The sequence below is a fragment of the Vulpes lagopus genome, chromosome 1 (genome assembly GCF_018345385.1).
Source record: "Vulpes lagopus strain Blue_001 chromosome 1, ASM1834538v1, whole genome shotgun sequence".
Lineage (NCBI taxonomy): Eukaryota > Metazoa > Chordata > Mammalia > Carnivora > Canidae > Vulpes > Vulpes lagopus.
The window spans coordinates 68,590,504-68,605,000 of NC_054824.1; the positions used below are offsets into that span (position 1 = coordinate 68,590,504).

Here is a 14,497-nt window from a genome sequence, read left to right on the forward strand (position 1 = left end):
CCAGGCGCCCCTGAACAGTATGATAAGTCATAGGAATGTTTTGAGCTGGATCTGATTTCCATTGCAGCCATTTTTTCCCCCCAAAATAATTTTAAGGTAGCTAGGGTCTGATCCTGGAGACCTGGGGTCGAGTCCCACATCGGGCTCCCTGCGTGGTGCCTGCTTCTCCCTCTGCCTATGTCTCTGTCTCTCTCTCTGTGTCTCTCATGAATAAATAAATAGAATCTTACAAAAAAAAAAAAAAAAAAGAATTACTGGGACCCAGTAAGAGTTCTGAACTCCAGAAGGCCATGGCCAGGGCACAGTCCATGAAGAACACTTCGTCTTCCTGCTGTTCTGTGCCTCCTGGGAACACTGTTGGGCCCTAGGAGTAGAGAAAGAAATCAATGAAAATCCATCAGCTTCATCCCCATTACCCCAGGAACAAGAGAGTCAAGGCTGACACATAAGGTCGGGCAGGTTGTACATAGCACAAAGATGCCTCATCTTAGCAGGCACCATTATCATTATGGACATCATGTATGAGTTTTACATTTATCACAGACATTTATGATAAACATGACCAGCAGCCTCCCTGTCCCATATGCCTGCTGTTACCACCTCTCTCCCAGAGGTCAGCTGCGTACTCTCAGTCCAGCGAGGATCAGAGGTGAGGGCTTTATCTGGTAGCTGGTGCAGATAAATACAATCAGACCTGAAGGGGCAGCAGCCATTCCCTTGCTTGAAGAATCAGCATCGGATCTGGCTATGAGAGGGCAGAAGGAGAGAAGACCATTGCCTTCAAGCCCCGTTGCTCTAGGAACAAGGAAAACTCAAGGCTGGCATGTAAGGTTGGATAGGTTGTACATAACACAAGAGGCACTACTCCTACTCAGCCACCACTGGGATCACTGCATAGATTTTACTACATTTATTACAACTATTTTCCAGAAGATGGCAGTGAAGTGTCTTAAGGGATGCCTTTCTCTAAGTCCCACAACGTCTATTTGGGCCAGCAGAGTGACCCTGGGAATCTGTTTCCTTCTTTGAACTGAGTTGTTTTTTGTTTTTTGGTTTTTTTTTGCTTTAGTTTTAAAGATTTTATTCATGAGAGACAGAGAGAGGCAGAGACATAGGTAAAGGGAGAAGCAGGCTCCCTGAGGGGAGCCTGATGCGGGACCCCATCCCAGGAATCCTAGGACCTGAATGAACCAAAGGCAGATGCTCAACCACTGAGCCACCCAGGTGCCTGTGAACTAAGTTTTAATAATACCAGCAAAGGAGATAATCCCAAAATGTGTCTCTATAACCAAGTTAGAATAATGTCCAGTTCTGAAGAGAGAGTTTAGGATTTGCTAATTTCTAGCTAATGAAATTAGGAAGTTCCCTACAACCGAAATTTCAGCTTTTCACTCTGTGAAAGGTCAGGTACAGGAGAGGTTTGTGGGCAACCTGTGATCAGCTTACATAGGACCAGCTTCCTTCTTGCAGAGAAAGATGGATGAGAGGGAGAAAGAAAAGGATACAGGTCTGTTAATAGCCTTTTCTCTGCATTATCACTGCCTGCTCAACATCTTTGAGTCTTGCCCTCTTCCTGCAATGCCATTGTGAATGCAGGATCCCACCGACCCACCAAGCTGGAAGTCTGGGAATCCCTCTAAATGACCAGCCCTTTCTCTTCCTCCTCCTTCTATTTACCCAAACCTCGTGTCAGTGAGGACCTGCTCCTTAAACAGCCTACAAACCCCACACTCAACCTGTTCACATTCCCCATCGGCCTCTCTGCTCATGTGACAATGCCAGATCTGTGGCCACCTATGCTGAAAATATTAGTCATCTTATTTTTTTTTAAGATTTATTTGAGAGAGAGCGAGCAGGAGAGAGAGCACACAGACAGAGGGAGGGGGCGAGGGAGAGGGTGAGGGAGAGGGAGAAGCAGGCTCCCCCACTGAGCAGGGAGCTGGATGCAGTGCCAGAAGATCCCAGGGCTCCAGGATCATGACTTGAGCTGAAGGCAGAGGCTAAACCTTTTTTTTTTTTTTTTTTTAAAGATTTTATTTATTCATTCACGAGAGACAGAGAGAGGCAGAGACACAGGCAGAGGGAGAAGCAGGCTCCATGCAGGGAGCCGACGTGGGACTCCAGGATCACGCCCTAGGGCCAAAGGCAGGCACTTAACTGCTGAGCCACTCAGGCTGCCTGGCAGACGCTAAACCAATGAGCCACCCCAGGATCCCATGTCCCATCTTTTAAAAATAAACTTATTGCAGAAGTTTTAATTTTATTTTTAAAAGATTTTAAAAATTAATTTGACAGAGAGAGAGAAAGAGAGAGTGCCCAAACAAGCAGGGAGAGAGTCAGGTAGAGGGAGAGGTACAAGGAGGCTCACCGCTGATCAAGGAGCCCGATGCAGGGCTCAATCCCTGACCTGAGCTGAAGGCAGTCACTTAACCGACTAAGCCACCCAGGTGCCCCTTATTGCATTGGTTTTAAAGAACTATTACAAAGATAGTAGCTTCTCATTCTCTTAAGGTTGCTTTCTTCTCTTTTAAATATTTGATTCATTTGTCCTGAGCAACATTGAAAAGAGATCGACTTGCTCCCCAAGTTTTCCTCATGGGTAAAACAGCAGAGGTCCTAGGGCCCTGAATGAATATGCCTTTTCCAAGCTGACCAGGCACACTTGCTAATGTCTCTCATTGTGCATCCTCACTGGTGAAATGGCAGGTGATAATATTTACCTTTAGGGTAGTGGTGAGAATTAAGAGATGATGCATGCAGGATACCTGGCAACAGAATAGATGCTCAATAAAGAATATCACTTAGTGATACTAATAATAAGGTACCGGAGCGAAGTGATGCTGTTTGCAGCACCAGAAGCCAGGTAACAACAAAAACAGACTTACTTTCTCCTCCCTGAACTAAGCGCCAGCTAGTTATTTGGCATCCCGTATTCTTAACTCTTTAGTGCTGGGAAGAGGACTAGCCATTAACAGCTGAGCCAGTCTTCGACTTGATGTGAGCGAAGGATACTTGGTGAGCCAAATACACCAAGCAAACCACAAGTTTCCATCATAAGCAAGGCTATTAGTTTCAGAAACGCCCCTGTTCCAAGCATTCCTCTTCCTCCTCCTCCATCCTCTTATTCACCTGGGACTGTCACTCTCCTGGCTGAGATGAACCCTATGGGACTTGATGGAGTTCACATCGTTCTGGCCAGCAAGAGACAACAGGGAGGCTAGAGTCAGACTTGACCATGGCCTTAAGCTTGAGCCTCCTGGGGCCGCCCCCTCCAGCTGGCGGCTGTACTCGGGCTAGTTAATCACTGGCTCTAGGCTCTAATCTGGGCTCCATTCCCACTCCCCCTCGCACTCCTCTGTACCTTGGGGGCTGGAAGTCTGCAAACTACATTCCCTAGCCTCCCTTGAGGTGCTTTTTTTCAACGGGAGGTCCAGACAGCCAACTGGAAGACAGGAGGGAGGAGAGCCTGCCTCTCCAGCCCGGACTCTGATGGCGCTCCCAGCAGGAGCGGCCCAGCTGGAGCTCCAGGCTACCTGCTCAGGGATGAGGTCCCCAGGGCAGAGCGGCGGTGGTGGCCCAGGCCACCCAGCAGCCCTAGGTGTCGTGTGCAAGGACTCCGGTTCTACGGTCACGTCAGACAGTGGCTTTGGGCTCCTGGTTTCTGCAGTGTCCGTGGGTATCCTATGGCTGCTAGATGATTCCATTGCCCACACACGGCCCTGGGAGTGACGATGTCTGCCCAGTTACTAATGTCTGGATGACCTCAGTTTCCCCCTTTTTGATCTTTCAGGCCTTTCAATCCTTTTGTCACTATTTCCCATAGTAAATCCCCCATTTTGAAATGTGTTGGGGTGTCTGTTTTCCTGGCTGGACGAGCACTGAAACCCATCTTGAGGTTGCCTCACCAGCTGCCGAGGGCTGGGCTCTCGGGGAGCCTCTACGAGCATGGCCCCCCTGGAAGCAGAGGAGAAAACCGGGGTGTTGGCCAAGGAAAGGCTGGGTCTCACGTGCAGGAACTGCTTCCTCCAGGGCCCTCCTCACCCCGGCCTGGTTTGTGCCACGGCACCAAGGGCACGCGTACCTGTTCTCCCCCTCGTGCCACAGATGCTCCGCGCGGGGTAGGGCATCGTCTTCTCGGTCCTCCACCCTCGCTGACTGAGAAGTGCTGAGCAGCCAGGTGGCGGGGGAGCCCGATCAACCCTCCTGGCCTGTGCCCCAAAGTCTCCCTCGCGCGGCCCCGTTTCCCCCTTCGTGCACTGGATAGGGGCAGGGGGACAAGTCCCATCAGCCCCCAGGAAGAACATGCAGGAAACCGAGGCAGCCTCAATCAAGTCTTAAATATTTAATTCCCATTTATTTAAAGTTCTGTCAGTCTGTGTACACTATTTATATTAAAAACACAGGAAGCTGGGGCTCCTAGCAAAAATATACATTTCAGTTTTGGAGATTGTGTTCAGACACTGAAAAGAGCTAGATCCTCAGCACCAGGCCTGGGTGCGGGAGGGGGTGTGGGGGGGTCAGGCACAGCATCTTTCCCTTCACAGCGCTGGCTCAGAGGGAGCACCCCAACCCCAATCCTTGGTCAGCTGAGGGTGGGGGCAGGTGAGGGAAGAGTCTCGTCCATAGAGAATGATCCCAGGGCACGGAAGGTGGGGGGAGATGGACAGGACCCAGGAAGCCTGGGCTCTAACCTCAGGTCTTCCCCACCTTTCTCGGAGACCCTCCCCAGTCCCTCATCCCTCCAGGCCAGTTTCCTTCCTGGAGAAGCAGGCTGTGGGGGGGGCTCTCTGCCTTCCTGCTCAGACACAGCATCCAAGTTGGGCTTTGGTCCCTCCTCTGAGGCCGGGTCCTTCACCTGGGAGGAGGGGAAGGGTAGAGGCAAGGGCCAGAGGAGCAGTCCTGGACCTGGCAAGGTCCTCGGTCACCAGAGGCTATGTGGGGTGAGTTCCAGGTGGTCGGCCGGGCTGAATACAGGGGAGGGGAGCACAGAACTGCGGGGACAAAGGGATGTCACACCGGGTGGGATCAGTTTATTCCTGGCATGCCCTCCCTGAGCAGGTTCTGGGCTGGTTCAACAGGGTACCCCTGCCCGCTCGCTCACCTGTAGGCCCGGCTGGCCCATCTGCCTCAGGGAAGGGAGGGTGAGGGTGAGGGGAGAGGAACAGGTAAAGTGATTCAGTGCTTGCGTGTGCTGGAGTGGCAGCTCCAGGGAGTGTTGGGTGGGGTGTGTGTGGGGTGTGTGTGTGTGCATGAGCTTTTGGCTGGGCTCCTCTTTGGAGCTGAGGCCAAGCCCTGGCACTGGGTGAAGAAATAGGAGCTGTGGTTGGTGGCTGCTGCAGGGTGGTGGGAGAGGGGCTGCCAACGACCCCAACACCTGGGGTCAGAATTAAGTATGCTGCTTGCTGCCTTTCCTGCCAACCTCTGCCTCTCTTGAGGCTTGCTCCTCTTCGGTGGGGGGGCCCCAGGAGGGAAGCCCACCTCCTTCCAGGCTGGAGGTGTCCCCCAGCGGCCAGCGCAGGGGACCATTAATGACACTGGCCTGGAAGACTGATAAAAGAACAGAGAGGGTGTTGGTATTGGTGGGGCTGGGGCGTGCTGCTGGAGAGGGGTTGGCTGCAGAGGGGAGGGTGGCAACAGTCTGGGGGAGGTGTTCCAGCCCTCAAGGCAGGGCCCTGGTGACTTGGGGGGCTGTGACTGCAGTCAGCCCCAGGAAGCTGGGCCCAGAGAGCTTAGTGTTTCTTTGGCTGGCCCAAGTCCTTTGCTGTGAAGACAGAAGCAAGGCTCCTACCCTTGCAGGTAAAATGTTCATACAGAGGGAAGGCCCATTCCCCCCCTGCTCCTGGGGGACAGGGGATGAGGCGGACGAAAGCAGAGGACCCGTTTCATGCTGCTGGTGGAGTAACACAAACTGTCTCACAGAGAGAAAGAGGGGCACACAAAGGGATGGGGAGACACAGAGGGAAGGTGAGAGAAGGCGAGGGAGGAAGGAAGGCGGAAACCCATAGAAAGGGAGAGAGAGCGCCCGCAAAGAAATGAGAAAAGAAAGAGGGTCTGAGAAAGAGGCGGATGGAAAAGGTCGGGGTAGGGGAAGGCAGGGAACAAGTGGCCGCGCACGGGACTGATCCCATGGCTCGGGGGCTATTCCACAGAAAGTCCTGGCTCTGTCCGTTCACCCCTGGAGGCCCCGGGCGCACACCCTTAGTACATGTCCTTGTAGATCTCCTGGAGCAGGGGGTGCAGCGAGGTCTCCGTCTCGGTCTTCTTGATGCGCTGCATCATCTGCGCATGCTCGGTGACCAGCTGCCGCAGGTCGGCCATCTTCTGCAGCAGCTTGGGGAAGAGGTACTGGGCGTAGGGGTGGTTGGCCTGCAGGTGGAACTCGAGGGCACGCAGGATGGTGTCCTGGATGGCCTCCACCTGGGGCACGTTTATGAGGCCTGGTCGGTCTGTGGGGACATAGGGTAGAGGTTGTGGGAGGGAGCAGGGGAGCTCCCCTATCTCTACCTCTACCCCGTGTGGGTGACCTGGCCCAGGGGGCAGCAGCCCTACTGATGTGACAGACCAAGCCCTGTCCCATCAGTGACTGTTCCACTGAGTATTCTAGTCCCTCCACCCCTGGTCCTGGCCTGTCTCCTTCGTTTTGTTTTTCCTACTGAGAAAGGCAGTATGACCTCATGGTTAAGAGACTCACTGCCTAGATCCAATTCCCATTCCTACGACAGACCAGTGACAAGGCTGTGGGCAGGCCACTCAGCCTCTCTGACCTCAGTTTGTGCATCTGTAAAATGGGGTGATGCATCCACTGTGTTGAGTGGGATCAAATGAGTTATAATCTAGGAAAAGGAACCAGAACAGTGCCTGGCGTGAAGTAAGCTCTATGGCACTGTCAGCATGATGATTATTCTATTTATTGTACCAGAATCTGAAAAATGCAGGTAAAATATGGAGAACTTCTCCGCCATCAGAAATCATCCCCATTAACATGCTGGCATATTTCTTTTCAGTCTTTTTTCTGTCTCCTCTCCATCTATAAGAGGGAGCTGGTCCTCCATGTGGTTGGTGCCTCGGATGTTGCACTGCCATCCTCACATGGGCACCTCCCCATGCTGTTCGGGCTCCAGCCTGGTGCCCCACAGTGAGGGCCCAAGCCCCAGAAGGGCTGGGTGTGGGGGGCAGGCCCGCCTGCCCCCCCCTCACTTACCTCCACAAAGAATGATGGCTGCGATGAAGAGAGCCAAGTCACTGTCATCAAGTTCCAGGGCATTGAACTTGACAGCAAACTCAAACTTGGGCTCGATGATGTCACTGAAGGGTTTTCGGAGGCTTCGCAAGAACTCACGGGTGACAAAACCGGTGCCGTTGGCCACCAGTAAGCCGTCCTTGTTGACGATGGAGGCCAGCATGGCGAATATGGCCTCGTGTACACCATACTTGAGAAGGGTCACCTGGTCGTTGAGGAAGAGGTTGCTGAAGCTGGGGATGCTCTTGGCAAACTCCGTAAGCTCACGCACAGTCTCGACTGTGGTGCACTGGCAGCGGTAGAAGACGTGCACGCTGATCTCCTTGTAGGGTGGCAGGCCGTTCACCAGCTGCTTCCACACCAGGCCCTTCTCTGCTTGCCACAACGTCTCGATGTCGTGGATGACAAAGGGCTGCAAACCAGGCCCTGTTAGAGGCTGGGCCTTGGGGACCCCCACCCATACACTCCCCAAACCCCTGCCTGGGCCACGGCGCAAGGGGAGGGAGACGGCCCGGTTCCCCCAGAAGTTAGGCAGGCAGCACAGAGCCTGGAGCCTGGGACTGCTGGGGCAAGCAGTGACACTCACCGCCGTGTGGCTGGCCTTGCCCGTAAGGATGCCACGGGCCTTCTTTTTGGTCATGTTGAAGTTTTTCAGGTAGGCGTTGTAGATATGCTTGGAGAAGGCCTTCAGGTCAGCCACCTGTGGGTTGTGCTGAGTCCCCTCGTTTGCTGTCAGCCCTGCCACCAGCTTCCTCTTCTCGGCCTCTGGCATCCGGCCAAAGCGGATGGCTGTATTGAGGGGGATGGGTCATCGAGGAGCCTGGGCAGAAGCTGGCACCCCTGACCTCCTTGTCTCACTACAGGTACGTGGGCCAGAAATGGAGACACACTTTTTAAGCCCAGGACCCTCAGAAGCTCTACAGCCAGCACGCTGGAATGTTGGGGAACCCCGCTAGAATGTAAGCTCCAGGGGGACAGGGCTTCTGTCTTGTTCACAGTGCCTGGCACACAAGGAACCCTAACTCAGGGAGCTGACTGAGCCACTGTGGCTGGAAGACAGCCTGTGGTGTCAAAGGCTGGTGCTTGAGCTCTGGCTTGGCAGCTTACTGGCCGTGTGACTTAAGGCAGGCTATTTCACCTTTATTGGTAAGAAAAATGGGCTAATACTTAAATCTCACTGGACTGTCTAAATAATTAAATAAGAATATTCACAGGGTAAGCACTAAAAAATTAGTCATTAGAAATGGAGCAGGATCCAAGTCTGGTTTCTCTTAAGAGAAAAAGTGAGAAATGAGCTGGCCCTGAGATCTCCTAGGAAATCCCCTCAGCCTACCCAAGGAATGGAGCCTGGGCAGATACACACTGAAGGGAGGGACCAAACCCCAGACCCGCCAGCCCCCACCACTTAGGAAAATCTTCCGATGGAGGGCTCGGGTCCTGCCACCATCTAAAATGCAAGACAGGGTGCAGATATTTAAATAAGAGGCTCTCCGCAGCCCTCGGTGGGGACGGTGGCGGGGGCAGGTGTCTGACCCAGACAGGCAAAGAGGGGGCAGGTGGGGTTTCTCAAAATCCTACTGTATGGGGTCTGAAGACTCTGTAGGAGGCCCGAGTTCAGGGCAGGCTGTGTCTCCTGGGAGTGGCTGGCCTCCAGGAAACTCCTGTCTGGCTCCCGGCAGCTGACATGTGCGGTCACTTACTGGCTCCTGCCTGCCTTCAATAACTAAGAAGGGCCAAGGTGATCCCAGGCTTTGGCAGTGGCTCCTGACACCGTGTCAGGTCAGCTGAGACAGGCTTGAGGTTCTGGGAGTGGTGTTTCCAATGCTACTGGAGCTGGGGTCAATTCCCAGTTCCCGTCTGGGCCAGCGAGGGTAAGCCTCAGGTACTGGGAGGAGGTGACTGCCCCAGGCCCCAGACCCACAGCGGGTGCTGAGCAGTCTGGGGAAGGCAGATCTGGGGAAGGACGGCTGATGCTGGCTCCAAGGCTCAAGAGTTGACCTTTGCTCTGCGCCTGTGTGCCAGGCACTGCTCTGAGGGCTCTCCCTTCCTGGGCTCCCCTGATTCTGGTCTCAGGCTGTGTGGAGCCAGCATCTCCTGTGTCTGGCTCGGGGTGGCTCTCACCATTATGCGACATGCCCAGTGCCACGCATTTCTGGAAGCGGCAGTACTGGCACTTGTTGCGGTTCTTCTTCTGGATCTTGCAGATCCGCTCGCACTTCTCATATTCCAGCTTCATGCGGATCGTCCGACGGAAGAAGCCCTGAGGGACAGTGAAGAGGTGAGAAGAAGCCACAAAATGTGGAGAATCCTGTTCTGCCCAATGGGTTATGTTAAGTCAGGGGCCCCAGTTCTATGTGAAGATGTAGAAATTCCTGAAATTTGGAAGTAATGCAGGGAAATTTCCTTTGGAGAGGAGGAGAGTAAACAATTCTAAAACCTTTGAGAGTTACATACATCCTTTAAATGCTTGTTAGTTTGGTAACATAAAATTGTATCATGGCTAACCTGATTTCTTCATAAATGTATCTGGTTCTTGGCATTTTCTAGACAGTGGTTTAGTAAAATAATATATAAAATTTTGATGGGTGTGCAGTTGGGAGGATGAGCCCCAAAGCAGCCCTGGAAATAGGAATGTTAAGTTTCCTTTTTTTCCTCAGAGACTCTTTCAGGTGCAGGAAACACTGAGTTCAGGGTGATGGTTCAGCCCAAGACCCTCACTGGGTGCTGCCGGTGTTCTAGAGCTACATCCCCAGGGGGCGCTGGCAGCCAGACAGCCCAGGAGAGTGACTGGGGTGGTGCCCCGCAGGGAGGGACCAGAGGGACCAGGGCTGAGGCCTGGAATGGTCCCCAGGACCTGGCTGCCTCCCAGGTGGGAAGTACAGTAGGTACTGTCAGGGCCTGGCCTCTCTGGCAGGTCATCTCACCATGTAAATACAGCCCTGACTGCCAGCCACCACTCGCCACGGCCTCACCTTGCACCCCTCACACGCATGGACACCGTAGTGGAAGCCCGATGCCTTGTCCCCGCACACACGGCACTCCATGTTGAGGCTGCCACACGATGCCCCATCACCGCCCATCTGTAACTGGTCCAGCAGTGACGGTGGCGAGGAGCTCCGGGAGAGGTCTGCGAACACACAACATGGGGGTGGCTTCACCTTCTGCCATGATGGGGGCCCAAGGAAGTGACTGGGGCCCACGGGGGCAGAGCAGATGGTGGGAAGAGCCCTTGTTTCTGAATCACACAGCTCTCACTCAGCTCATTAAGAGCTATGTGCCTCAAGGAGTCAACCTTTCTGAGGATCAGTTCCTTCATCTAGAACCCAGGGCTTTTCCCTAGACCTGACATATAGCAGGTGTTTGGGAAATGGCAGCTTATCAGTATTGGGGGAAGTCAGAGCCTGCCTGGGCTGTACTCACCATCAGGGAGGAGAGGGGTATGGGTGTGTGTGTGTCCTGCCTCAGCGACGCTGGCCTGCCCATCTGCCCTTCTCTGCTCTGTCCTGATGCTCGAGCAACCTCCTCAGGGGCAGGGGTTAAGTTCCCAGACCAGAGAATCAGTGGCTCAGAGTAGGACGGTACCTTAGGCAGACCCATGCCATGGAGCCGCGCCCGGACTTAACATTTCCCAGGCTGCTGTTCCTCCCTTTCTATAATCCAGATAAAGGTCACTCTACAAATTATCTCGAGTTCCCTCCTAAGGCGTAACCCACCCTCCCCAGAGTGTACCCCACCCTTCTCACACCTTCCTCAGCTCCCCCTGTGGTACTCGGAGTGACAGGAGGAAAGCCTTCAGCCAAGCCCTATCTCAGCCACAGAGAGGGGAGCATGAACACCAGACCAGACCACAGCGGAGAGGATCAGGCAGCCTGCCCCCCACCCTGGGCTGGCAAGGGCAGGGGAGCCACAAGTCCCTGATTCCTAAAATTGGCCTGTCCTGTTCCAGGGCCTTAGCTCCCAACCTTCAGCCATTCCACAAATGAGGGAGAGTGGGCTGCCTAGGAGGGCACAGTGCTCCTGTGGGAGGGCAGAGCCACTATGGTTTCCTCCAAAGCTTCAGCCACAACATGACAGTCTGTATGTGCTGACCCAGTGTTGGGTGTCCTCCACCAGGGTGTGAGGGCCCTTGGGCAGGAACTCTGCCCCCAGGGTGCCGCTTCTGCACAGGGAGCAGGCTCGGAGCAGTGACTGTGACATAAGGGGTTCTCAGGCTCCCTGGGCGTCCTGCACTTGGCACCACCTGGCTGTAGGGGCCAGGCAGATCCTGGGAGCACAGTGATGGGGGGCCACAGAGCTCATGTTATGAGCTGCTGGGAGAAAATGAGATCACACATAAAACCCCTGGTAGACACCCGTGCAGATGCTGAGCAGGAGGGTTTCCGGTACTTCCTCCTCCAATCTGTGTGGTCTGTGTGCATGTTCACTTTGTGTCACTTCTTTCAAGCAGTTTTGTTTTTGTGGTTTACATGTCTGCCTCCTCTGCTAGACATGGGACATCTCTAATCTCATTGCCTTTGGATCTCAAAGCCCACCTCCACCACCGAGTCTCAGCTGCAGTAAATCAACCTCTCGGCAGTGCCCGCCTTCTTCTCCCTCCTGGCCCTGGATGCTGGGCAGGTGTCTGGTCATTTGCACCACAGGAGGCAATACCACCCTCTCTTTTCATTCAACAGGCATCTGATGAGCACCTGCTGCATGCAGGGCAGGATCCAGGCCCTGCCCTCGACTAGCTGAGGTAAGAATGAGGTAAGAAAATTGAGACACAACACGGCGAGTGGCAACACCGGCCGAGGGGCAGGCAGATGGTGCAGGACTTCGAAGGAGCCACCACTCAAGAATGAGGCTGTCAGGGAAGGCGACTGCTGCTCTCTCTGGGCTCCAAGGTGAGAGCTTTGGAAGACTTCCAGGTCGACTTCCAGATGCTCAGAAAGAGCAGGCATGAAGGTTAAGAATGTGACTGAGTTCAAACTGCTGTTTTGGGCTCAACACCCAGTTTTGCCCTCTGGGCCCCAGTTTCCTTCTCTAAAATGAAAGTCATGGTGAAAAGTAACACAGTTACTATAGACAGAAGTCCTAGAATTTGGAAGTGCATGTGAATATCAGTGTGAATTAGGGCTGTGCTTATCAGAAAGCCATAATTCTGCATACTCCAAGCTGTGTACCCCACGCAGGCAGGGACTGTGATTTGTCCTCTTTCTGGCTGGTTGTATCCCTTCCCCTACAGCTTCACATAAATCTAAGGGGGGTGGCGGTGTCTCTGCTTATGAGGCCCAGAGAACCCCTAGAACCAGACCAAGCCTCCTTTCACTTCCCCTGACCTGCCACTGGCCCCTGGCTCAGGGGCCTCAGGATCACTGGGAACCCTGGGAGAAGCTGAGATGTTCAAGCCTCACCAGCCCCCAAAGCAGTCTGAGCTCAGAATCCTGGGGACAGACCCAGGACAAGTATCTCAGAGGGAAGTGCTGCAAATGGGACTGTGGAGAAACAGACTCAGGGCAGTGTCAGGGTGCTGGATCACATTGTCCTGCCCCTGGGTGGTAAACAGATACAAGCTGCAGAACCCGAAAGCAGTTGGCAATGCTTGGTAGTGGCAGGCTAATAGGACAAGGGCACCCCTCCCCCTGGCCATTTGGAATAAGAGAACAAAAGTAACTGAGACACACGGCAGAGAGGCAGAGGGGATGAGGTGCTAGGGTGGGCAGAAGTGTATGCATCCTCCAGGGGTAGGCTTCGTGGTGGAGTGCATGTGCAGCGGGGATACTGAGGTGGTAGTGGTCTGGGAGTCAGTTTTCTAAAGATAAAGGTTCTGTTTCTTCCTGGCTGACCAAATGGCTCAAGGATTTACCTTTGAACCACCATCCTACCCAAAAGCAATGATAGCAGAATGCTCCCCCATTCTGGGGACCAGATTCTGAAGGTCCTACCACCTTGTCCATGACCTCCTGGTGGGAGAAGAGGGTTTTGAGAGGCCCTCCCCCTTATTAAGAGTCTCTGCCTTGGTGCCCCTCAAGTATGCTGGCTGGAGACACAGGCCATGCCAGTTTGAGGGCCAGCTGCCTGCACAGCTGCTCTTCTGAGCCAGCCCAGTGCCGTCCTCCCCCCAGTTCCTCCTCTGCTTTCAGGAAATATACTTGCTCACCTGATGGCCATCATCTGGCACTGAGCTCTGCCTCTGAACTTCTACTCCAGCCACGCCCTGCCTGACTCCCCAGGCATCTCCTAAGGGCCCACCTCTAGCTCTCCCTCAGGAAGGGGAAAGAACCAGCATTTATCAGCCCCCCGCCCCCAGAGCTTGTCAGTATCATTCTATATCACCTTGGAGGATAGTAACTGGCACCATTTAAGATGAGGAACCTGAACCAGGGCATGTTCCTGGAGACCCGGGATCGAGTCCCAGGTCGGGTTCCCAGCATGGAGCCTGCTTCTCCCTCTGCCTGTGTCTCTGCCTCTCCTTCTCTCTCTCTCTCTCTCTCTGTGTGTGTGCCTCTCATGAATGAATAAATAAAATCTTAAAAAAATAAAATAAAATAAAAAAGGATGAGGAACCTGAAGCTTGGTGAGGTTAAGGAACCTGCCCAAGGTCATCTGTCTCATACTTGGTGGGACTGAGACTTGAACCTAAACCTGATTTCCCTGTAAAGATTGTGTGTCTATACAAATAATATCTTTTTTGTGCATGCCTACTGTGTGGCAGGGGCTCTGCTGGATACTGTATACCATTAATCTCATGTGAACCTTAAAATAACCCTTTTAGCAAGTCTTCTGACCCTTTTATAGGTGAGGTTAAGTAACATGCTGACAGTGGCATTAACCAGATTGTTAATTTTATGTGTCATCTTGGCCAGGCCATCGTATCCATGCTGACCAGTTTTTGGTCAAATATCAGTCTAGATGTTGCCGTGAAGATAATTTTTTAGATGTGATTAACACTGAAATCGTTACTCTCCATAACATGAGTAGGCCTCAGCTAGTCAGTTGAAGGAAGGAGGAATTCTGCCTCCAGACTGCCTTCAGACTCGAGCTACAGCATCAGCTTCCCTGGGTCTCCAGTCTGGTGGCCTGTCCTGAGGAATTTCAACTTGCCAGCCCTCACAGTTGTGTGAGTCAGTCCTTAAAGACACACACACTCTATGTATGCACACATCCTATTGGTTCTGTTTCTCTAGAGAACCCTGACTAATACAGTGGCAGAGTAAGAATTCTAACCTAGAACCACCCAACCCCTGGGGCTGAGCTCTTACTGTACTCTATAACTTT

General features: G+C 53.3%; 1 protein-coding gene across 2 annotated transcripts in view; it reads right to left on the reverse strand.

The window, feature by feature from the left end:
* Window positions 1-4,334: 4,334 nt before the first annotated feature.
* Window positions 4,335-14,497, reverse strand: part of PPARD (peroxisome proliferator activated receptor delta) — an 87,995-nt gene continuing 77,832 nt past the window's right edge. For both annotated transcript variants that reach the window (XM_041762852.1, XM_041762939.1), the window contains exons 4-8: window positions 10,213-10,367; window positions 9,362-9,500; window positions 7,827-8,029; window positions 7,202-7,652; window positions 4,335-6,446 (exon numbers count right to left, since the gene is read on the reverse strand). In XM_041762852.1, the coding sequence (XP_041618786.1) occupies window positions 6,199-6,446; window positions 7,202-7,652; window positions 7,827-8,029; window positions 9,362-9,500; window positions 10,213-10,367 (1,196 nt within the window). In that variant the 3' untranslated portion in view covers window positions 4,335-6,198. The remainder of the gene's footprint in view (window positions 6,447-7,201; window positions 7,653-7,826; window positions 8,030-9,361; window positions 9,501-10,212; window positions 10,368-14,497) is intronic.